Source organism: Ambystoma mexicanum, chromosome 5q (assembly GCF_040938575.1).
Source record: "Ambystoma mexicanum isolate Mex_15411 chromosome 5q, UKY_AmexF1_1, whole genome shotgun sequence".
Classification (NCBI taxonomy): Eukaryota; Metazoa; Chordata; class Amphibia; order Caudata; family Ambystomatidae; genus Ambystoma; species Ambystoma mexicanum.
In genome coordinates, this window is record NC_090933.1 from 707,649,264 (window position 1) to 707,673,980 (window position 24,717).

A 24,717-nucleotide genomic window follows, 5' to 3' on the forward strand; every position below is an offset into this window, starting at 1 on the left:
GCAGAGGTCAATCCAAACGGCAGCACCCAAAACTGAAAGTGCGAGTCGCCAACCGCGAACCTCAGGTACTTCTTGTGCTTTGGATGTATCGGCACATGAAAATAAGCGTTCTTGAGGTCGAGAGACACCAACCAGTCCTGAAGTTGAAGGGCCTGGAGGACTTGAGAGAGAGTAACCATCTTGAACTTGTCCTTCCTGAGGAGTTTGTTCAAACCGCGCAAGTCAATGATGGGTCTCAATCCCCAGTCTTTCTTGGAAATCAAAAAATAAGGGGAATACCATCCCTTGTTCCTCTCCGCTACAGGCACCAGTTCTATGGCGCCTTTCTCCAGCAGGGATTGAATTTCCTGCGCAAGGAGCGGATCCAGACTCTTCAAAGAGAGATTCCCCGGTGGATTGTCTTGAGGCCTCTGCCGGAAAGGAAGACAGTAGCCGTGGGTTATGATCTCCAGAAAACACATATCTGAAGTAATGGCGCGCCACTCTGCAAGATCCTGCGCCAGCCTTCCCCCAACCGGCGAACCATGGGACATGGCCTCATGACTGAGCTGAAGCGGCTGCAGGGTTGCCTGAGGGCAAAGAGGCAACAGCCTGAGCGGCCTTGGCACCTCGAGTACCTAGTTTTCCACCTCTGGCACTCCTACGGTGGCCCCTTTGACAGGCAGCTCCTCTCGCTTTACCAAAGGACGAGTAATAACGAAAGGAACCTCCCCTCCATTGCTGTCCCCCAGGACGAAAAGGTGGAGGTTGGCGAACTGCAGCGCCCAACGACTTTGCTGTAGCTTTGGAGGTTTGCAACCTCTCAAGGCGCTTGTCAGCCTTGCTGCCAAAAAGAAGTTCCCCGTCAAAGGGCATGTTGAGGAGCCGGGCCTGCACATCAGGAGCAAAACCGACTTCCGCAACCACGCAAACCTGCGTATCACGGTGCTCGCCGCCATGGACCGGCTGACGCAATCTGCCATGTCCAAGCCCGACTAAACAGCCTCACACATGGCATACTTACCATCCTGAACCATGGCAAGGAAACCATCCCGTTCATCCCCTACGGGAATATGTTGAGCCGCTAAGGAAACAGTTCCACAGAGTGTCAAGGCACAAACGGAGTTGGCCGCCTGAAGCGCCATACCCCCTGAAGAAAACACTTTCTTCGCCCAGCCCTCAAAACGCTTGTCGTCCCCATCAGGAGGGATGGTAGGATACGATGCCTGCTTTGCCGGGGCCGTAGCCGCCTGCACCACCAAACCCTCCGGAGTGGGGTGCTTGGTCAAGTAGCAGGGGTCGCTAGTGGCTGGGCGGTATTTTCGCGGCAAAGACTTGCCCACTGCTGGGAGATTCTCCGGAGCAGTCCAAGCCGGCGCCGCCACCCTCCTCTGTAGAGCCATATGGAACGGCAGTACCGGGTCAGTTGGTGGACCTTGGTCGAGGATATCCGTAAGGTCATCCTGAAGAAAATCCCCTGGGGGAGCAGACCATCCCAAGTACTCGGTGAGCCTGGACATAAGGCACCGGTACAAGGAATCGGCATGAGTGCCAGACTCAGGCCTACAAAACTCCACCTCCGGAGAAGTGTCCAGCCCACTGGCATTGTGCAGGGATTGCCGCAGGTCTTCAATTTGGCTATGGCCCGAGAAAATCTCGTCTGGTACCGTATCTGGAACCATGCCATCATCAGAGCCCTCATCCACCTCCAAAATAAACTCAAGCTGGCGGAAAGAAGGCACAGAATGCGAACAAAGCCATGCTTGGCCAATGCCAGAGCCTTTCCTGGCGGTTCCACCGAGCCCTGGGGAATCCCCGTCGAAACAGTCTCGAAAGGCGTCGAGTGAATCGGCATCGACGCCGAACGCGGCGCCGACAGCATCGATGGCGCCGACAGTCCTCGAGGCTGGGGCCCCGAGCGTGTCCCTCGACAGCCGGGCGCCAATGGCATCGACGACTTCTTCGAAGGCGGGGCCTCGAAAGAGTCAGTCGACGACCTCGGCGCCACCTGCGTCAACGTCTTCCTTGAAGACACCACAGTTTCACACGGTCTCGAACGCGTCGAGGACCGGGACCTGGAACGGACATGCCAAGAACGATTCCCCTTGTCCGAGCGGGACCTTTCCTACGTATCGTGACAACCACCGGACCCCGAAGGCATGCAAGCAGTGTCTCTCGACCGATCACGACCGACCCCACTCGGAGGCACAGACGGACCAGTGCCCTGCGATTCCAGAATCGCCAACATTTTCTTCCCGAAGGAAGCCCATTCCTCCGGCGTCGCATGCTTGGTGGGGTAAGCGACCCACCGACAGGCGGAGTCCTCGGAAGAGGACGGGAAAGGCGAACGATGACGGGGCTTCCGGAGTGCCTCGAAGAGGCAGAGGAGTGGCGGGACCGACTTCGGGACCGAGACCCGAATCGTCCGTCGAAAGCCCCGCAGACCTAGACTTCCATGGCTTAGACACCTTACCTACCGATAACTTCTTCTTGCGCTCCCGCAAGGCTTTTGACATGAGCGACTGGCAGTTGACAGTCATCCGTGTCATGGGCCTCCCCGAGGCACCAGAGGCAGGCGTTGTGCGAGTCCGTAACCGACATCTTGGACCCACAGTCCCCGCACAAGCCCGGACACGGTGTGGAAGACGAGGTAGACATCTTCACGAAGAAAGATGTCACAATACGAAACAAGTTCGAAGAACCGAGAAAGAACAGGAACTCCAAAGAGTCGAGGCGCGCCGAGATCTCCGAAGCGAACACGTTCGTGGTAAAAACTTAACTGAGGCTACGGGCGTCGAGTGTCCTACTTATAACATCCAGTGACGTCGGCCGTCGGAGTAGGTCCTCGAGGGTGGCGTATCGACGTCATTGACGCAGGAGCCGAAGATTTTCCGAAGCAGCACAGCTGTTGTCATTACTGTCATAGATATGGAATACGTCGGAGGACTCAATCCCCTCGAATCAATGTTATTGGTATGTGTTCTTTGGTTTTAGCATCTGAAGTAGTTTGCATGTGGGCTTGCGCCATATGCATAGTGGTACGTTTAAAGTTGGTGCAGCGGTTTAGGTGGGTATTGCTGGTCATTTTAGATTCGTAGAGGGAGGAGAGTCCAGCTCGAAGCCTAGTATTTCTGTTCAGTGTAGGACACGGGGCATATTTAATTTGACCCATGGTTATGAAGATTATTTGTATGAGCAGCAGTAGTAAGGAGAACGTCAAGGTTTTGCTCACATACATACTGAGGCAGTTGGTACAGGCTGGATCAAGTAAGCTGAAGCTAATACCTGGTTGGCATAGGCTAAGTTCAGAGCAGGTATGGTAGGCTGCGATGGTCTGTGTTCAACCTAGGCACATCTGGCTAATTTCGGCCTGGGCACAGTAGTCTGCAATGGGCTAGATTCAGTATCGGTGGGGTAGGCTGAATTCGACGTGGGCACAGTGGGCTAGATTCAGCAACCTACGCACAGTAAGTTAGGTTTAACATAGGCACAGTAGGCTAAATTCAACAACATGAGCACAGTAGGCTAAGTTTAACATAGGCATAGTGGTCTGCAATGGACTAGATTCAGCATAGGCAGAGTAGGCCAAGATCAGTATGGGCTCAGTGTGATAAGTGCAATGTAAGCAGAGGGGACACACGTGTGTGTGTGTGTGACCAACACTAAAGCAGTAATTAAAGAGTGCATAACCGCTCATAGCAGGGCCGCCAAGTATAGCGTGAGGGGCACCTTCATGGGAATATAATCACAAAGCATGGCACAATAACATTTGAGGTTGCAGTCTTATAGTTACAGTACATTGCAAAGTGGGCTAGTTCAACTGATAAGGCATGAGGCACAATACATTGCAAGATGGTCTAGTTCAGCGAATAGCTAGTTGCACAGTACAGTGCAGAGTCGGCTAGATCAAGTACTAGTGTTGTTAAAGCTAAGGCTACAGCTTTGAAGGGCTAGGACAAGATTTGGCAGCTAGGCACGACACAGCATACTGGTGCAAGTAATGTAGTTAAAAGTAAGTCAAATGACAACCAAGGGCGTAGTCGTATGCCAAGTGCTGAGACACAGCACCAATCAGTGCAAGCGATAAGGGATAGAAGTCCAAAGGAGCTGAATGTAGGTGCCAAAAATGGGCACAGTCAGTTGATATTGACAAAGTTGGAAGGTTTTCGCGGGACAAAGATCAGACGCAGGGGGTTGAGTACAATCTGTATTGACCTTGACAAAAGGACCAGTGTCTGGGGACAAAGGAGGCTATATGAATAGAGTAGATTGCGGGGGGTGTACTCATACCTGTGGAGAAATGTTCCACGTACCTTTAGGGCAACGTGGTACCTGGGACAGTCCGGTTGCAGGTCGTAGAGACAGCGTAGTGTAGGTAACATAGGCAGGACACAGACCTGCACGGACAGGCACGGACAGGCATTGTGTGCCTTAAGAGTGCCTTAGGGAGGAGCCGGCTCGTGCCTTCCGGTGCCGCGGCCCTGCAAATGAAGAAAGGAGCTCGCCAATAGGGCGTGAGCAGGTTGCTAAGCAACCTATAAAGAAAAACAGTTGGCAGACATTTTAGAGGTTTCCTCATGGGTAATGACAGCGAATACACGGATCATCTGTTGTGTAGGCGGTCGGATCCTGCAAGAAGGGTGACTGGGTTTCATGGGCCGATGGGTGCAGCAGGGCGAAGTGAGGACACACTGCTTGAGGTGGTCGGGTAGGCTTACTCTTGTCACAGAGTCCGCGTCAAAGTGGAGACCCTCAGTAGGGGTCGAGGATGGGCTAACATCTGAACTAAAGACCTTTGATGAAGCCGTAGGTTTACAAGTTTACTATTGTTATATTGAGGAGTCTGGATATTTTGGAATCCTCTGAAATTATGGCAGCTATTGAGAATCATTTCAACGGTCCAATAGTCCTTTAAGAGCATTTAGGGAGGGGGGGGGGGGTTATCATTTCGGTGTCTGGAGAATCTATTTCGAGCAAACTTTCATCCATTATTTGAAGAGTTCGCTAAAGAGCTAGAAAGAAGGCAGCAGCAGGTTATTTCTTGGATGGGGCAAATAGCTGCAATGAAGATTAACCTCATTCTTCGATTCATTTACACCTGTATGGATCTCATAATCTAAATGTCCTTGAATAAACTAAATAAGCTACAGCAAAAGATGTATACATTCATCTGGGCTGACCACAGGCTGCGAGGTTCAGTGAAAGGAAGTGTTCAATTAGAGCGTCTGGGAGTCCCATGACTTCGGAGGTACTTCTGGGAAGCTCATATTGCCCTTGTTCTTTACTTGGATGACTCAGGGGCAAGGCTCACTTGGTGGAAATTGAGTAATTGGCATTCCATTGGGACCCCTACCATTTGTGAACTCTGGAGACAACTCTGGACAAACCTTTACTCCATTCAAGAAAAACCTCTATTTTATTAGAGCAAAGTGACAAAGTTATGGGATGTGCAAGGAAGACAGCTTTTTTTGTTGGCAGTTTTGGGTATTCTCACATTTTCTCCAGGGATGAACGTATAAGCCTGTGCCCCTTCAGAAGAGGGACTTTTGTTGGGAGAAGGGGGAGGGGGCGAGCAGTTGGGGGTTGGCTGGATGTGGAGGGGGGAGTGCTGGTTAGCCAATTTAATGGATGGTGGCATTCCACAGGGGTAGGCTTTCTGGTTATAACAACTACTAGATAGGGTTGGCCCACATTAAAAACAACCAAATGTATAAAACCGATGTGCTTACAAAATCTGTTCAAGGAAGTAAGTGACACCTACTAGGGCACACAAGATGGTCTTGCCAAAAGCCAAATTATGCAGGATTAACTGGAGAGTTTGGTGAACTGGTGCGTATGTGGTGGAAGTGTTCCAGGTGGCAAACAGTGGAAAGAGGCTATTGCAAAAATCAAAACGGATCAAGGGTATTGTGGAGGGTCAGAAGGACGCACACTCTTTGAAGGACATTTTATCTTTTCTTTAACAAAGAAATAAGAATAAGGTCCATCTTTCCTTATCGCTGTGGGGAGTTCCCTACCTACTTTGCAAACTAAAGGTGCATGTCAGTCATCTCTGAATGTCCAAAAAGAACAAGTCCACCATCCAAGAAACTAATACCATCTGACAAAACCACTTATAGAAACGAAAATAAGGGCAGGAGAAAGACTCCCTTCTCTTGCTTGGTTCTTTCCGCACTGGTTATCTTAAGAACTTCTTAATTTATCATTTTTAAATAGTCTTTGGCGACTATTCATATCAGGTTGTGTACGTCTTTCCCAGTGCTCCAGATAAGATTTTGAGGTGAGAGTATTTTATGCATGCTTTTTCAAATTAGAGAGTAAATGCAATTTCAAGAGAGTAAAAATGAGTTTTCTCCTCTGCAAGAGAGTAAAACGTATCCAACACAAACACAGCTGTGGTGTGCCCCCCGTCCCCCCCTGTCCCCTCCCCCCCGTTCCCCCCCCCCCCCCCGTGCCCCCCCCCCCCCCAAGTAGAGTGACCAGGCATCCCGGAATTGGGCCATCTGCCCCACAAGCTCGTTTTCATTATTGTTTTGAGAAGGGAATAGTTTACCTGTAACTCCATTTCTCCAGCATTGGTATCTTTCATGGATTCACCTGCTTAGAATATTCTCAACATAGTGTTGGCAGGCCTAATGAAACCACCCTTTGAGCCTATGGCCACGTCGGACATGAAATTCATATCGTGGAAGTTAGCATTCTTGCTATCACATCAGCTAGGAGAATCTCGGAACTGCAAGCGTTGGTCGTAGACCCGCCATACCCAAGATTCTTTAAAGACAAGGTGGTCCTAGCAACTAATCCTACGTTCGTCCCAAAAGTTCCTACAGTGTATCACAAACACTCGTCCATTATTCTCCCTACTTTCTTCGCGACCCCATCATCGGCAGCAGAAAAAGCTCTGCATACCTTGGACGTTAAGAGGGCCCTGAAATTTTACCAACATCGTACACAGGAACTCGGGTCTACTCGACAACTGTTCATCGCATATGGCCCGTCGACAAGAGGGAAAGCAATCTCTAAGCAAGGATTGGCTCGATGGGTCTCATCGACGATTGCGTTTTGCCACTCAAGGCCGGAAGGCCGCTGCAAGGGCACCCTAGATCAACGTCCTCCTCAGCAGCATTATGGGCAGGAATTCCGCTAACGGACATATGCCAGGCTGCGGCATGGTCAGTGCCCCACACATTTACCCGCCACTACTGCCTTGCCAGGCAGCATGCGGACAAGGTGCAGATGGGAAGAGCAGTGCTGCGCCATCTGTTTCAATAAGGTAAGCTCCACACTGTGGAGAGTTTTGTTTTTCTACCTTTTGGTGACCGTATGCTTTATGGGGGTACGGTTATATGAGTAAACTTATTTCTGGTGTACTTATGCATTGTGTATTGTGGTGAGGGTATATGACATTACATTCTCACCGCCGTTTTCAGGTGTTACTGCTATACAATCAATTCTAAGCATGTGAATCCATGAAAGATCCAATGCTGGAGAAGGGAATAGTTTCTTACCTGTAACTCCATTTCTCCAGCATTGGTATCTTTCATGGATTCGCATGCGCCCGCCAGCCTCCCCGGAATGCAATGTATTTGCTTGATAAGTTTAACCCTTCCTACTTTGGAGGGGCCGAAATCTGAAAGGGAGCCGCGGGGGCGGGCCTCTTATATTGGGACGGCCTACGGAGCGTGCGTAGGCGGGTCCTAAAAGGACGTAGATAGGACACAAAAGTGTTGGAAGTTTTCCTATAGGAAAAGGCTATATATGTGTACCGAGGGGTCCCAGTCTGACGACGGGGAATATTCTAAGCATGTGAATCCATGAAAGATCCAATGCTGGAGAAATTGTATCACTAGAGGAAGTTTGAAATGCGATGGTTCCTCCGCAGTGCGCTTGAAAATAGAAAGCGCTGCGAGATAGCCTTTTACAGTGCCAACTTGAAGGCCTGAGTTTGCCAAGTAGAGTAGAAACGATAACACTCTTGGTGTACCACATGAAAAAGGGTCGATATTCTCTTCCCTACACCAGCTGCAAAATTTGTTCCAACGGCAGCGGTATATAGACTTTGTGGCTGGCCTTCTGGCCGAAAGCAACACCTCCATGACGTCATCAGGGAGATCCCAATCCTTGTACCTCACCCTTTCAGAAGCCAAGCGTGAAGGTTAAGGGTTCTGGTGTCTGGTTGGAGAACCTGACCTCCCTTCTGCGAGAGAAGATTCTCTGAGTGGAAGACGGATTGGAGGACAGATGGACATATCTAGAAGGTCCGGGTACCATGTTCTCCTGGCCCAATCCGGGGCAATTATGATCATGGTTTTCCAGAATCTTCTCAACCTCCTGATCATTTGAGGAATAACAGGGACTGGTGGGAACGCGTAAAGGAGTGGAAACTCCCAGTCCGCTACGAACGCGTCCCCTAGAGCTCCTCTCGGGGGAAATTCCCTTGAACAGAACAGATCGCACTTCCTGTTGGTGCTTGTGGCGAACAGATCCACCTGAGGGGTTCCCCAAAGGGCAAGATCTCTTGAAGGACTTCCTGAGCTAGCTCCCACTCTTGGGAGACTGTGCTCTGCCTGCTCAGAGCGTCCGCTGTCAAGTTCTTCTCTCCGGCTAGGTGGACTGCCGATGGAGAGATTCCTTCTTGGATTGCCCAAAACCAGAGCTCTGCACAGTGGCAGTGATCCTACACCTCCTCTTTTGTTGAGGTAGTGCATGGCCACCGTGTTGTCCGTCATTATCAGGACATTTCTCCCCTGTACTGATGGCAGGAAAGCTTTCAGCGCTAGTCTGATCGCTCTCAGCTCCAATAGGTTGATGTGTAGTCTGGACTCCGATGGAGACCAACGACCGCCGATTGTCAAGTCGTTGGCATGGGCTCCCCACACCGTGAGTAAGGCGTCTGTGACTACTGTTATCTCCGGCCATGGTTGCCAAAACAGTTCTCCTTTCAAGATGTTCTCTGGATAGGCCCACCATTGAAGGTCGCGGGCTACCCTGTCCGGAATCCGGAGGAGATCTGTAATTCTCCCTGAGAATTGCGACCACTGACTTCTCAGTGCCCACTGAAGAGATCTCATTCTCAGGCGAGCCTCTGGCACAAGGAAGATGCAGGATGCCATGAGGCCCAGCAACCTCAAAAAGTCGAAGGATGGGAGACGTTGGGCATTTTGAAATTTGGCGACCATCTGTAGAATATCTTGAGCCCTCACCTCTGGTGGCGAGGCTTTTCCCAGGGAAGTGTCCAGGATCGCTCCAATGAACTGGAGTCTCTGTGATGGTATCATCTGTGACTTCTTTAAATTGACGGAGAAGCCCAGTTTGTGAAGGAAGTGGCCGACAATCTAGCTGGGCCTGGGCTTGTTTCGAAGATACAGCCCTGATCAGCCAATCGTCCAGGTAGGGGTAGACGTGGATCCCTTCCCTCAGACTCGCCGCCACTACCGACATCAGCTTGGTGAAGACCCTCGGGGCGGAGGTCAGCCCAAATGGCAGAACTCGAAATTGATAATGAGAGTCGCCAATTGCGAACCTCAGGTATTTCCTGTGTTTGAGATGGATTGGCACATGGAAATAAGCATCCTGAAGGTCCAGAGATACCAGCCAGTCCTGGAGCTGGAGGGCCTGAAGGATCTGAGAGAGAGTTACCATCTTGAACTTGTCCTTCCTGAGGAACTTGTTCAATTCTTGTAAGTCCAGGATGGGTCTCAGTCCTCCGTCCTTCTTTGGTATGAGAAAGTAGGGGGGGGGGCAGGGGGAGTACCAGCCCTTGTTCCTGTCCGCTACAGGTACCGGTTCTATGGCACCTTTCTCTAGCAGGTCTATAATTTCCTGCAAGAGGAGCGGATCTGGAACTTTTAGAGAGCTGTTCCCCGGTGGATGACTGAGGGATGTGTAGAAAGGGTAGGCAGTAACACTGGGCAACTATCTCCAATGCCCAATCATCTGACGTTATAGCCTGCCATTCCGTCAGATGGTGAGTTAACCTGCCCCCTACAGGTGTATTGTGTGGAAAGGCCTCAGAGTGGTTTGGGGCGGCTGATACAGATGCCGAAGGTAAAGAGGCACCTGCTGCTGCTGCGGCCTTAGTACCTTTGACCCGTCCACCTCGGGTGGATCTCCTTTGGCCTCTTTGAGCCGGCTGTACTCTGCCTTTCCCGAATGCGGAATAATAGCGAAAGGACTTTTCTCTCCCAGAGGTTCCTGAGGGGCGAAAAGGAGTATGGCGGATAGCAGCTCCTAAAGATTTTGCTGCTGCTTTAGAAGTCTGCAACTTTTCCAGACTGTCATCACCCTTTTTCCCGAATAGTGAAGAGCCGTCAAAGGGCATATTCAAATGTCTGGCATGTACATCTGGAGCAAAGCCAGACTTTCGCAACCACGCATGCCTGCGGATTGTTGTACTTGCCGCCATGGCCCTGCTGATACCGTCAGCGGAATCGATGCCAGTTTGAAGTGATTCGCACATGGCATCTTTGCCATCTTTAATAATGTTAAGGAAGGCTTCCTTTTCCTCTCCTTCGGGTATGCAGTCAGCCGCTGATGAAGCACACTCCCACAGTGTGACACTGAACCTGGCGAGCGTACAGGTGGCGTTGATGGTTTTCAACGCCATACTACAAGCAGAGAAGACTTTCTTCGCCATAGAATCGTACCTAGTCATCTCTATCCTGTGGGACAGTAGGGTAAGCGGTCCTACTGCTAGATGAAGTTGCCGCTTGAACCACCAGGCTCTCTGGAGTCGGGTGTTTTGATAAGTATTCAGGGTCAGCAGCCGCTACCCTATACTTGGCTGACAATTTTTTATTGACCGCAGGGATAACTTCAGGAGTTTCCCAATTAGATGTAATTTTCCTTTGGAAGGCTGCATGGAAGGGGACCACAGGGTCCTCCTGTGGACCTTTGTCTAATATGTCTGTTAGGTCATCCTGTTGAAACAGGCAAAGGCGCAGACCAACCCATAAATTCAATAATTCTTGCCATAAGGCTTCTATAGGGTGTTTCGGCATGTTCCCCTGGGTCTGGCTTAACAAATTCCACTTCTGGGGAAGTGTCCAGCCCACTTGCCTCATTTAGGGACTCCTGTAGGTCGTTTTCCTCAGAGGTGAAATCCTCTGAAATAGGCAGTCTGGTCATCTGTAACCCACATGTTTCCTGGTCAGAATCTTCCCCCTCTTCATAAATTGAAGATAGTCCAGGGTATTCCGACCTCTGAAATGGTGTAAAACCCATCTCTAAGGCTGAAGCAGCCAAACTCATCATTATTGGGCGAGAAAACGTTGATGTCGTCGACGCCGATGTGACAGGCTTCGAAGGCGCCGAGAACGGCGTCGGAAAAACTGGAAGGGGTCTCGAAGAACTCGAGAGGATCGGGATCCTACTCGAGGACATTGACGACGGTCTCGGCGTCGCGCCGGAGGCCCTTGAAATCACTGTTGGCTGTGGAGTAGCCTTGGTCTTCTCTTTCATCGGCGTCGATGTCGGCGTCGATGTCGGCGTCGAGTCGATCGACCGATGCGTCGAGGAACCCTTCGACAACGACGTCGATGGTGCCGATCCATGCGAAGGAATCTTCGACGACTGCGAAGATGGTGCCTTCTTACCCGATGGCTCGAGGCGCTCTCGCGTGGAATGTTTCGCCGGGTGCTGCGACTCACGGCGTTTTGATTTTTTGGGTTTTTCACCCGGGGTATCACCCTCAGCTGTCTTCGAGGGGGTCGAGGCCGCTTTCTCAAAGACGCTGAACATTTTCTTTATGAATTCCTCCCACTCAGCCTGAGAGCTGTGTTTTGTGGGACAGGAGACCCTTTCTGGGGAAACAGAAGACGACGAGGAAGGGGATCTTCGACGTCTCTTTTTTGAATGTCTTGATCTCGATGAATGGTGGGAGCTACTTCGAGATCTAGAATGGTAATGTTGGACGGCGAGGAGACAAATGCCTCGACTCAGCCGAAGAAACCTTCGAGGAGGTTTTGACAGACTTACCTCTCTCGAGCTTCCCCTTGCGCTCCTTCAAAGCTTCCGCCGTCATGCAGTCCTCACACTCCGAACAATGGTGCTCGGCTCCCAAGCAGATCCTGTGTGGATCCGTTGACATTTTTTTACCGCAGTTTCGACATTTCTTGAAGCCGAATCGCGGCGTTGTCGGTTCCGATGAAGATGCCATCGAGAACGAGTAGGTATTTATTCGAGTAGATCTAGATCATCCTTACTGAACTGAGCAACGACGTTCCGAGGCCCCACGAAGCGCGGAAAAACAGAACTGAGCAACGGACGCAGCGCGTGGCTATTCATGGGCATGTGACGTCGGCGCCGATACGGTGGCCGTCGAGGGACATCGACTCGGCGGACGTCGACGCGCAGTGCCCTCTACAGAAAAAATTTCCAAGGCCAGCAAGCTGGAAACGTATTATCAAAGATAAGGAATACGTCGGAGGACACAATCCCTTCGAAACAAGCATATACACAGTTGGTGAGGTCAACGTGATCTCACCTATACTTAAAACAGTAGCAATACTGAAACAAATAAAAAGTACTAATTCAGGTCCCTCAAGTGATCCAACTTGTGCTGACAATTGCACTATACTAATGGTACTCAAACACCAAAATGTATCCTTCCTAAATATGGCAGCATAGGGTTAATCTGGACCCAACTGGTAAGCGCACTTGTTAAGATATACCATAACACAATAGACCCCTAATGCGCCACACATAATGAACACACCTTAATACCAGATCTCTGTTACAGTTTAATCAATTGTATAAATCATCCAGAAAATTACACCTTGTAAACCAATAATTTTCGTATCGCTAAAACCTCCCATTTTGAAAGTTAAATAGAAACTGCAAATTTGATACATCTACACAATACACAAAATAAATGCGCAGTTGTGCAAATTTGATATATCTATACAATACACAATGGGTCTTAGGCCACAAGTCGACGACATGCTGAGCCGTAAACTGCAACTTCGGACAGCAACCGATGCACTGGAGATGCCTTAGATGAAGCTGGTCAGCCCACAGGATGGTTACAGGACACTTTCCCCAGGCTGCTAGTGGCAGGTTTCTAGTAGAGAGGTCCGAAAGGTTTGTCTCACCAGCCCAGGGGTCAAACCACCAACGAAGCTGGTCTTCTTAGGTTGTTGTAAGAGGCAGGGCTTCACAGAGACTTGGCCGAAGGCAACGTTGGTAGTATTCAGCGTAATGCTCCTCTTCTTCAGAGTGTTGGCTATAGTCGATGATCTGGGGAATTGCTGCAGGACTTGTCCTTTTAGCCCAAATGTGGACTGTGGCTTCCCCGCCAAACAATTGTAAGGTAAGCACCATTCAAACTGCAAAATCGGTGCACTTATGGACAGACTTGTCCCCACAGCTGTCCAGCAACAGACAAACCCTGGCTGGAATGTGATTGGGGCAAGACCGTCCCAACCCCATATCCAGCCAGAATGCACACACCTCCACTTTTCCCAGGAACTCCAAGCTGGAGCCTGCAAAGGTGTATGCAACATATGGTGTTTAGATGACTAAGGGATAAGATTGCCAAATGACAGGACGGAAAACCTATATCATGGCCATTGTGAGCAGATGATATTCAAAATGGCAGTATTCGGTAAAGCATAAACATGCACGCAAGAAACATACCCCCACCCTCAAAAAAAGAAAACAGTAGAAAAGTATCCACTGTCACTATACAAACCTGGACACAACAAAAAAGTAACTAAAGTATTACAAAAGAAAAGTACTCCTGTAGCACTTCACTGTAAGGTGAGGTGTACTACAGTAAAACAAAGTAATCTCGCAAAAGCGACAGTGTTCCCCTGCAATGATAACCATAAGGCCTGACGAGTGCCCCAAAAGGGGAGTTGAGCAAGCGAAGTGGAGCTGAATATTTTCCTCATCTCAAAATATCGGGACAGAGTACAATCCACAGCAAAAAGCTGGGGGTTTCATGGATGTCATTGGAAGGAAAGTTGCAAAAAGAAACATGTTTCCCAACATCCTACAAGGAGTATTTTTGGGGTCTGATTTTTTTCCCCCCTTTCCTCCTTATGGAGCATACGTAGTATCTGTATCTGTGGTGGTTGCCTAGGTTAGTAAGGTTGCACTGCAATGAATTCCCCCCAACCCTAATCTCCAAGTCCCGATTTTGTCCCTTTCCTGCCCATTAATGCAAGAGCCACGAATACACGATTGGCCCACAATGAGAAGGTGACTCATTTCTACAACCTATTTAGATACTGCAGATGAAGATTTTGTAAAACGAGGAAAAAGCAAATCCCACAGAGTGGCGACAAGCACAAGAAACTGGCATATCCTACCAATCGTAGATGGTGATTTGAAAAACTGCTCCAATTAATATGCAAAGTCCCAAAGAAAGGAACACACTGCATCAAAGAGTAGCTGGCTGGTTTGGAATTGCACCTGATCTTGTTATTTTACCTGACCAACAGTGGCAGCCGCGGAAAAAAGGCAAGCCCGAACACCCAAAAAATAAAATCTCTTTTCCACGCAGCATAAAGGTAAGACAGCACAAACATGTAATAAACAACGCATCGGCAGCAACATTCAACAACTCTCCCCAACTTACAAAGTGTAACTTGCTTCCTAAAAATAAAAAAAGCATTTTTTATAAATGAATGCTAGCATAACTGAGCTTTTACAACAATGCACTTGATCTGCATGCCAGAGTAGCAGACTGCCGCCATCTTATGTAGCACGCAACTAGGTTACCAGACTTGTAAAACACTGGTTACCTTTTAGCCGGAAAATCCTAGGAGAGGTGGCACATTGGGAAAAGTTACATCCTTAGTGAGGACTTCGTAGAAAAAGAAAAAAAAAAAAAAGGGGGGGGGGGAGGGGGGGTGAGCCATATAGGATCAATCAAAAAGATCAAGGGGCTCATGCGACAGCAATAGCTCAGGACGATAACCCTAAAATGCTTTTCATCGAATATGATGGGTCATCGTCATTAACTAAACAAAAAAGCACCGATTCCTTTACTTTACAGACAACCCTGTCACACTATTTTTTTTATAGCAAAGGCGGTACAAGGCGCACTTCTCTAGATCCAATTCAAATTCCTCATCTTTTTCCTAGGTCCTGCCTCATACACTCCACACTGCTTACTTTGGTGGCAGCTCCTGTGCAAATTGATGGTAACAAAAAATCAACATTTGGTAAATCAAAAACATTTACCGCACAAGCAGCTAAACCTTTCCTCTCATCGTCCAACTGCATTACACTAGCTAAAGCTCTAATACTGTCCAAGTTGGATTATTGTAATGCCCTATATGTAGGCTGCAACAAATATATCACCAATAAAATCCAAATCCTTCAAAACAACGCTCTAAGAGCTGCCCTGAGCATCCCTAAAAAAGCACATATCTCGCATACTAGAAGATCTGTCAACTGGCTATCAACCAAAGACAAAATCTTCCTTAAATCGGTCTCCCTGACGCATAAGTGCCTCCACCAGGCAGCTCCTCAATATTTAATAACTAGATTTTCCAGACCGATCTCCTCCCGCCCATCTAGAAAGGTCAACGCCAATATCCTCCTTGTGCCCAAATTCAAACACATGATGTCTGGGGGTGGGGGGGTGACAGTTTCCCCGTCAAAGCAGCCCTATGTTGGAACTCACAACCTCCACCACTTAGGGAGGACCTCACTTACTTACAATTTAGAGCTAAGATTATCCACTGGCTTAAGGAACACGATACTTAATATCTCGCTAGGTTGTGCTTCACCATAACCCCTGTGAATTGTACATACTAATGTCTATTTTTGCCTATTAGAGGATACATGCTAGAATATTTGTATATACTGTACATCTTGTGTGATACTTGATTGATTGTCCATTATTGTCCAGGTGCCACCAGCAATGTAACCTCTGCTGGAACACACCTCCTGCTGCTATGTAACTAAGCTTCACAAAACGCTTGATACTTTTGCGCCTTGCTACCCTTTGGGTTAGGTGCGCACTATAAATAAACAATACAATACAATGCGTGGCCAATTCAAAAGATTTAGTGCAAGGAACAGGGCCAGGTTTATATCAATTAAAATAAATATATACTTACATCTAGTACATACTCCTGAATAATGGCATGCATGATAATGGCGACCAACATGTAGAAAAAAACCGTGGCCACATCTTTTACACCATAGTGATAGAGGTTAATGGATTCACCCAATTCTGTAAAGCAAAAAGAAAAAAAGGACCACAAATTAAAGCAAAGCATGGAGGAATGCAATTTAAACATTTATTGACAAATACAATAGGCTTGGCTTTTGCACCTTTTGTTTGTTTATTTCTTATAACATTTATGAAACACCTTTAACCAAGGCATTGTACAAATGTACTTCAACGTTAAAATCATGAACCAATGAAATAAAAGTCATGGCAATCAAAAGTCAAGAAAAAGCACAGAGTGAAAACAGAGCCATTTCTTAAAAAGTGGCAAATTAAAACCGGAATGAATTTCCAGAGGAAGGGAATTCCAAATTGTAGGCATTAATAAATTAATGTAACAAAACAGATGGGGGACGAGGAAGAGAGAACTGGGAAGCAGAATGAAGAAACCTTTGGAGGAAGATACAGAGAAACCAAGGAACAAATAGCTAGGAGCCAATATGTGAATACACTTGAATGCTTAAACCAGACAAGGAAAAAAAAAAAAAAAAAACCACACTTTAATACCAGGCAAAGAAAATTAAACTCATCTAGATTTAAAAACGGAAGCCAACTCAATTTGATCATGTACGGTGAAATATTAGGGGCATATAGAAGTTCAAACAATGACCTAGCAGCAGAACGAATAACAGAACGAAGAGGAAAAAGGGCAAAGCAAGGAAGGCCAATGTACAGAGAAGAGCAATAGTTAAGATGAGAACACAGTAGTTTGTAATAGTAATTTCGTAGAGGCAAAGTTCAAAGATGTTCTTGATTTTAAAAAGATGAAAGCGAAAAGATACAACTCCAAGAGATACGAGTCTGTAAAGTAAATGAAGAGTCAAAAATAAAGTTGAGTTTACGAGAACAAAGACCTACTAGTGAATATAGCAGAGGAAAAGAAATAAAAGACGATAAAATGCTAGAAGACACAGGAAAGAAAACTTATTTTCTTGGAATTAAGGCATACGAAATGTGAAAACATACAAGATTTAACAGCCAGAAGACAATCAGGAAGAAGTTGATCAACAGTGTCGTCAAAAGAACAAAAGAAAAGATTTGAGTCATCTGTGTAAAAATGTATATGTAAGCTATTATCAGAAATGAAAGAAGCCAAAGGGGAAGTGTAGAGAGTGAAAAGAACCAACATAACAGAACCCTGCAGAACTCTATAGGAAAGAGGATTGGAACATGAACCCTTCCAAGATGCTACAATGAGAAGAAAACTACTGAAGAGTCATGCCAGAATTACCCAGTGAAGATGGACTAAAAAGCAACGGTGGATTCTGCACTGAGATCTAACAGAACCAATATTGAAGACCGTTTCAAATGGTGGCCATGGAGGATGGAATTTGAAACCCAAAGAAAGGCAGTTTTCGTCAAATGGCCTGGGTGAAAAACAGATTGAGACGGAACCGAAGTAGATGATGCAAGCTCAAATAGGAAATAAATTGACAGTTGTCAGAGTGCACGCTCCGCGCCGACTGTTAGCAACATAACAGCATTTGGGCTTGCTGTGGCAGCTAGGTGCACGGAGGAACTACACTACCCAACACGCAGCAAGGAACATCGCATCAATCAGCTGACCCGGCAATGACGCTCCGACGGCCAGACAACGGGACCCTCGCTCTGCAACAAGTATGTGATCCCCTTCTAGTTGGAGGTTCTGTGCTGGAATACTTTAGTCTGACAGCCTTCCAATGTGTTTTCCTTGCTCCTTCCTTCCCCACTTTCAGTGACTTTTGCTCACTCTTCCCCTACCGTTGTTTCTCTCCCTCTTCCCCAACTCTCTTCTTGCCTCAACGCAATGATTACTAGAGTTGCGCTACCCTTACTGGATTGATTCGTATTGTGGACTTGGTACCTTGCTTTCGATGTTCTTTGTTTTTCCTTTTTGGGGATTTTTCTATTCTTGGGTGTTCTGATCGTTGGATTGTTGGTCTTCTGTAACGTCTGCTTTTCCTTAGCTAAGCCCATGTTTTCGGAGGTGTAGGTCCGTCGCTTTTGCCAATTTTGTTGTGCCTATTTTCACCATGCAGAATTTTTGACCTATGGACTCAGTCCTGAGAGGCATCATGTCATCATTTAGGTTTGTCGCAACTTATAATACACTAGGTAGGTGAGTCTCTCTTTAGTCTTAATTGTTGACTAACCTACTCTAGTTTGCCCTTCTAAATTATGTCTCCTTCTACAGCCTGGGGGTCCTCACGCTTTGATAATAGGTTTCCTTCCGCCTTTTAATTTCCCTTTTGGGCACTCTGTTCGCTTTGAGAGCTCTTTGAAGGAGGAGAGGGCAATCCTCGTAGATGTCCCCAATATGTACCAAGTCTGCCATGCCAACCAGTTCTGACCAGAGTGAACAATGCATTTGTAAAGCCTAGCTAAGTAAGGCAAAAGAGATATGGGGTGGAAATGAACTAACTCAGTATTATCCAGAGAAGGTTATTTAATAATGGGATAACAGTAGCCACTTTAAAGGAATCAGAAAAAATCCCAGATGGTTAAAGGATATTGTTAAGAGTAGTTCAGAGTGAAGAAAATCAAGATAAAAAAGATTTAATAAAAAAAAGCAGGAAGTGGCTCAGAAGTAGGATTATCACAAACAGTAGCAAGTAAGATGTCGCAGATGCCGCAGAGGAGTTGGAATGATCCAAGGAAGATCTACTAGCAGTCATCAGAATCAAATGTTAAACGAAGCATTAGGTAGAGGTGGTGATGAGTTAATAGTGGAAAATAAAAACCTAGGAGAACACCACTGACTAAATAAGAAATAGAAAACAATTAGCTTTAAATTGACTAAGAGGGGGAAATAAAAGCGCTATGGGAAGAATAGACTTGAAACTTTGCCTCAGTCTAGTGTTTTAACCATTTCCATTCTGATCTATGAAGAAGGGTCCCGCTGATGTTTAAAGGAGTTGGACAGCCACACACATGGTGGGGAACCCTTCATAGTAAAAGCTGATAGTGGCTAGAGAATCAAAAGATGACAGGCGAGTGAAAATCATTAATAGAATCTGCGCTCAGGGGCGTGGCCTGGCAAGCAGTGAAGAAACATGGCCGCCTGACAGCTGCCTGCGACTATGGGGATAAAATACGTTTATTGCCCCAGCTGCGGAACCATGATCGCCTCTTCGACTGCAGTGGCAGGTGGGGGAATATCCTGAGACGCCCCGGGAGGGCTCCGATCTAGCTCGGTGGCCAGGACAAGCTGTGGTGAGCAGCGTGCTCTGGGCCACCTGCTGAGTGGAGCTGGAGACGTGGCATGGATGCTCTGCCCCAATGTCTTGGCTGGCTGCAGCAGAGGGTGCTGTGCCTCACTGCGATGTGTGCAACAACCGCTGAGATCGGCGTGGGGCTGAAGGGGACAAGTCAGCCTCCTGAGCTGAGTCCCTGGCGGCTGCCTCAGCCTCCTGTCGCCCATTTCCTGTACGCTCTGGAGCTGCCCACTCCCCCCCCCCGGGGAGTACCCGTTACCAAGCAGCCCGACACCCAGTTTTCCCCAGTATCAAAACAGAGCAGCTAACGGGAGGGTGCTGCCCTGCTGTTCCCCCTGGACACGTGAATGTTTGGACCGATTGGTCCCGCTGGCTGTAACAAACCTAAATATTGTCTAGGGGCTACTACAACGCTAGGTGCGCCGGACCTGGGCTGAACCTGGTTGAGGTTGCTGCTGGTGTTGGGTGGCTTCTCACACAACCACAGGGAGAGGCTTTTACTGTGCAGCATCATTTAACCGGGCTGTGCTGGAGTGGTCAGGTGAGAGATGGGGCCCAGCTTCTGAGTGCCTGCGCAATTCACTACACAAGCCCTGGAGGAGATTGTATTAAAAGGAAACAGAAATCGGGTCCAGGATTCCCACTTAGAGGATTACTAAACCTGGCGATTTTTCCAACACTGCAAGCCTCACTCTGAAGGTCGAATTGGGTTTGTAGATCAACATCATGGTTAAGGCGGGGAAGGCACACAGCCGGCAATATCGCCTCCTTGCTGCACATCCAGAAATGAGGAAAAAAAGCACTCACAACTGTGGCCCAAGTTCAAGACACTGCAGCAGCAGCTTTCGAAGATCAAGCTGGAGAGCCAGGGAAGTCTGACTGAGATATTGAGCAAGTTAGCCTCTATGGATAAAAGACTTGGTGAATCCAGGCAACGCATCCAAGAGGTTGACACTGCCCTATGCCAACAGTCCTACAAGGTCAGTGAGTGGGCTTTGCGTATAGAAGCTCTAGGGGACAAAGTTAACCTCCTCAATGCAAAACATGAAGATTTAGAGAATCGATCATGCCGTAATAGCCACAATAAGAGGCTGGCACACCCAAGATGACCCTCTGTGATAACCTCACAGACCTGGACTGACCCAGTTGCCTCCTACTGGCAGTCTGGGTCGTGCCGGCCTGAATAACCATCTCAGCCGCTGGGCTCTCATTACTATGTTAGGCCTATTTAAGGGCAATTATGGTTTACACTACATGTTCATTGACCCGTTTATCCCTGTCGCAGGATACCCCGAAGTTATCGCTTGGTGATATAGTGACCCGTTACTTATTTACATTGAAGTTAATTTAGATGTTTGGCTTTCATGGGTTGGGGATGTGGGGTGAGGGTTTATATGCTTGGATTCAACTATTCTCCTCTTCCGCGACCTACATTCCTCTTGAAATAGACAATGAAATAGTGCTGCAATTTTAGTTGCCTGCGAGCAGTGCAATATTTTATTGCTATGGTTTTAAAACATATTTGCTCACCTCCAATTTTAGTAAGAGACTAAGAATATATAGCATTGAGATCCATTCATTCTTTGCAGGTGCAATTCAACGTGTTTCAAACGCACAAGGATCACTACATGTTCTAACATGGAAATTCAATTCACAAAAAATTGTCAGATCTTCTATAGAAATTCTCTAAATTTGCTAATACAAAGTTATGGGAAATCTCACTAGAACATAAGATAACGAACACAGATTTGCCAACACATGTTTCGACCCGTTGGGTCCTCGTCAGGGCATACTTAAACAATGCAACGCTTGAGTTTAGTTAATGTACTGTCCATATAATCACTAGAACACATGAGTCATATGATAATCAGCCAAGAATGACGACGTCAATTAGGGGAGAGGTGGAAAAAACAACTATTAAAATGTTGCAAAATCTCCAATAAAAATCAATTTGTTCAATCTTGAAATATGCAATAGTATTTCATGGATGGTATAACTACATGAAAACTGGTCTGAATGACCCTAGTTTACTTAGAATGCACAAATAATCATCATAGTAATTGAAAAACAACATCAGATGGTTACACAAGGGAGCCTACGTGTAACTAAAGACATAGCGAAACACCACATTATGTGGAGCCATTTCATAAAAAAAGAATAATGATTAAAGGAGATGGTAAGTAGGTTACCTGTCTCACTATCTCACTGATCGTGATGCATACTATTTTCATCTGGTGCAATCCTTAAGATACCAGCAATATAGTTGCTTACGGTTTGCTACCTCGAGCTGGGCGTTTCCTCTGTTGGATAAGATGGCACTGTTTAGTTTTGTAAAGGTGCCACCGTGTTATGCCATCTGATACGTACAACAGCACTTGTTTGTATCTAATAGATTCATTCTGTTTATAAGGACTAGGTCAATAATCAGCGTCGACAAACATCTTACCTATTTTAAAGCGATACCGTGGTGACCATGTTTGCAAGTTAATAGTCAGACCATTATTTACTTGTCCCACTAAATTGCGGCGTTATTGTCAAAGGCACCGCCTTTGGTAGTCTGTCTGAGAATGTGCGCAATGCTTCATAGCTGCAACAAAGTTAAAAAATGTTGTTCTATTTTCCATAGTTAGTGAGCAGGATATTTCACTTTGATATATACGCTTCAAGTTACTAGAAGAGATACTGCACGCTACGCTTACCTGAGAATGGTAGTCAAAGTAAATGGAAGTCTACACGTAAGTGGGATGGTCCCGTCACTGCTTCGTAGCAGCAACAAAGTTAAGAGATATTGTTCTATTTGCCATAGCTAGTGAGCGGAAGATTTCACGCTTAACATACGTTCCAAATTATCTGAGAGGGAATGTTTCACGCTGCGCTTACCTGAAAGTGTTCAATAAAGTAATTGAAAATCTGTGTGTAAATGCGATAATCCTGCCACTGCTCCGGCAAAGCCAGGACTGTGCTTTGAGCCCTTAATTTATACGTTTAGATAAAGTCATGTGATCAATCACCGGACCTTGTTTTAACGCAACTAGTAAATGATTGCCTGAAAACAGTACAGGTTGAATGTGTTAAATATGTGTTTAATTGATTCCACTAACGTGCTTCAACAAATGAGTAATTTAGTCCTACTGGCAACATTTACTCTGTTTGATATTAAACATTATTTATTCCGATGACAGCATCTCGTTCCATCATTCGCTTTAAATTTGAGATAAATTAAGTTCACGCTGAGTCCTTAAGTCGAACGGTGCTTTTGAAACAGACCTAGGAGGGATAATACATACTTAATATGAGCCCTCCTGATCTTTTGTTTGTTGGCTGAATACATAATAGATGCTTAATGCCATATACACAATACAATTGTGACATCCGATGATGGATAGTCACTTATACCGGAGGCTCTACCTTGCTCCCCACCTACTGTTGATTAAAAAGTAGTGGTGTACTGGTATTACTGACTTGTGTATTAACTCTTGCGTTTAGTGTGGCATTAGTTGCGCACATCAGATTAGGTACCACCTTACCACTTACAACCTCTTGGACAACAGAATATGCTGATCTAATGTCACATTGCATGAATATGTACATCTCCTAGTTTCATTCCATTATCCTTAGTGTCTGATTTTTGTATCCATATGTTACATAGATTAGTGCACTTCACCACGCATATAGACAAGCAGTTTCCCGATATCACGTCCTTGGTTAAAGAAAGACATTTAACTCATGCTCCTGGTTCAGTCCAAGTTTTAAACATCCAACTTTACAAATAGTGTGGGCTTCTAACTGCCATAAGTGTAGATGGCGGTCTTGCTTGCTGTAGTCCCACGAAGCATCTATCTTTACTATTGTCCTGTCGGTGTTGTCTTTGCCAATGAACAGCCAGAGAAAGTTTGGGATCTTGATTGATCAGATTTGCCAAGTGTTCACAGATTCCAACTCCGATATCCCTGATGGTGCTACCTATATATACGTTTTTACATACACACAATTCCATACACCACAAAATTAGTTTTACAATTAATGAAGTCTGTTATTTCTACCTGTAGTCCTCCATGGCAGGAAAAAATCTTTGTAGGTGATGAGGCAAACTTGCAGAAATTACAATTACCACATTTGTGGACTCCTTTGCTTGGGCTACTAAGCCAGGTTATCTGCTTGTTGGGTTCAGATATCAAGGAAGAGGGACTTAGTTTTGTTCGAAGTGTTGGTAATTTAGTATAAATTATGTTTGGGCTGTCAGAAATATATAGTGAAATATCCCTATCCAATTTCAAAATATACCAATGTTTCTTGAGCATGTTATAAATTTGACTGCTGTCACTAGAATATTTGGTAATAAAGTTGACCAATTCTGGATATGTACTTTTTGTAATAATCTCCTTGTTCAATAGTGATTCACGATCTGAATAATGATTGTGCTTCTTGCTTGGTAATGGTTTTGGCAGGATACCTCTTTTCCTTGAATCTGTCGCCAATTAGCTCACATTCTAAGTTAAAAGCCACATTTGTGCTACAATTTCAGCGCGCTCGGAAGAACTCTCCTCTAGGTATGTTGTTCATGACAACTTGATGCATGTAGTATGGCATTCACCACTGTGCGTTTCCTCTGTGTGGTGGTTTGAAGTCTATTTTGCTCAATGGATATGTTGAAGTCCAAAAGCACCATGTGCGAGTCATGAATCTGGCCCGTAAATTCGATCCCAAAGTTATGATTGAGATGTTGTAGGAAGAGCTCAAATCTCTCTGGCGATCCGTTCCATATTAACACGTCATCTATGTAACATTTCCACATATGTATTTCTCCCAAGATATATATTCTTAGTCTCTTACCAAAATTGGAGGTGAGCAAATAGGTTTTGAAACCATAGAAATAAAATATTGCACTGTTCGCAGGCAACTAAAATTGCAGCACTATTTCATGGTCTACTTCAAGAGGAGTGTAGAGCATGGAAGAGGAGAATAGTTGAATCATTTTACTCTGTTAAGGTGGGTTGGGGTATCCCACCATTTCTACCTGTACCGTAGCCCACACTAAGCTATTTTATACAGACCCTTTTTCCAACGTACATCTTGAGCTTGTAATTAGGGGAGGCCTTCAGCGCACCGTTAACTAGGTACCCCATCTACACTTTATATTTTTTGAGGGATAACATGTGGGAAGGAGGGAAGACTGCATATTACGAATTCAGAAAGGGAACTGAGGGAATTGACAGTTCTAAAGCATTGATATGCAACGCTTATGGCTTGCGCTGAGGACACCAACTCAGATTCACACACAGATGCTTTTCGCCTGGGTTCTTTGACTCTAGTGAAGTTAAGAAGAGGAGTATTGCAATTCTATTTGACAGAACCCCC

The 24,717-nt window shown here is 46.3% G+C and overlaps 1 protein-coding gene across 1 annotated transcript in view; it reads right to left on the reverse strand.

The window, feature by feature from the left end:
• The window catches only part of TRAM1 (translocation associated membrane protein 1), a 519,069-nt gene that overhangs the window by 340,003 nt on the left and 154,349 nt on the right, over positions 1-24,717 (reverse strand). The window contains exon 3 of the mRNA XM_069621183.1: positions 16,053-16,168. Within this exon, the coding sequence (XP_069477284.1) occupies positions 16,053-16,168 (116 nt within the window). The remainder of the gene's footprint in view (positions 1-16,052; positions 16,169-24,717) is intronic.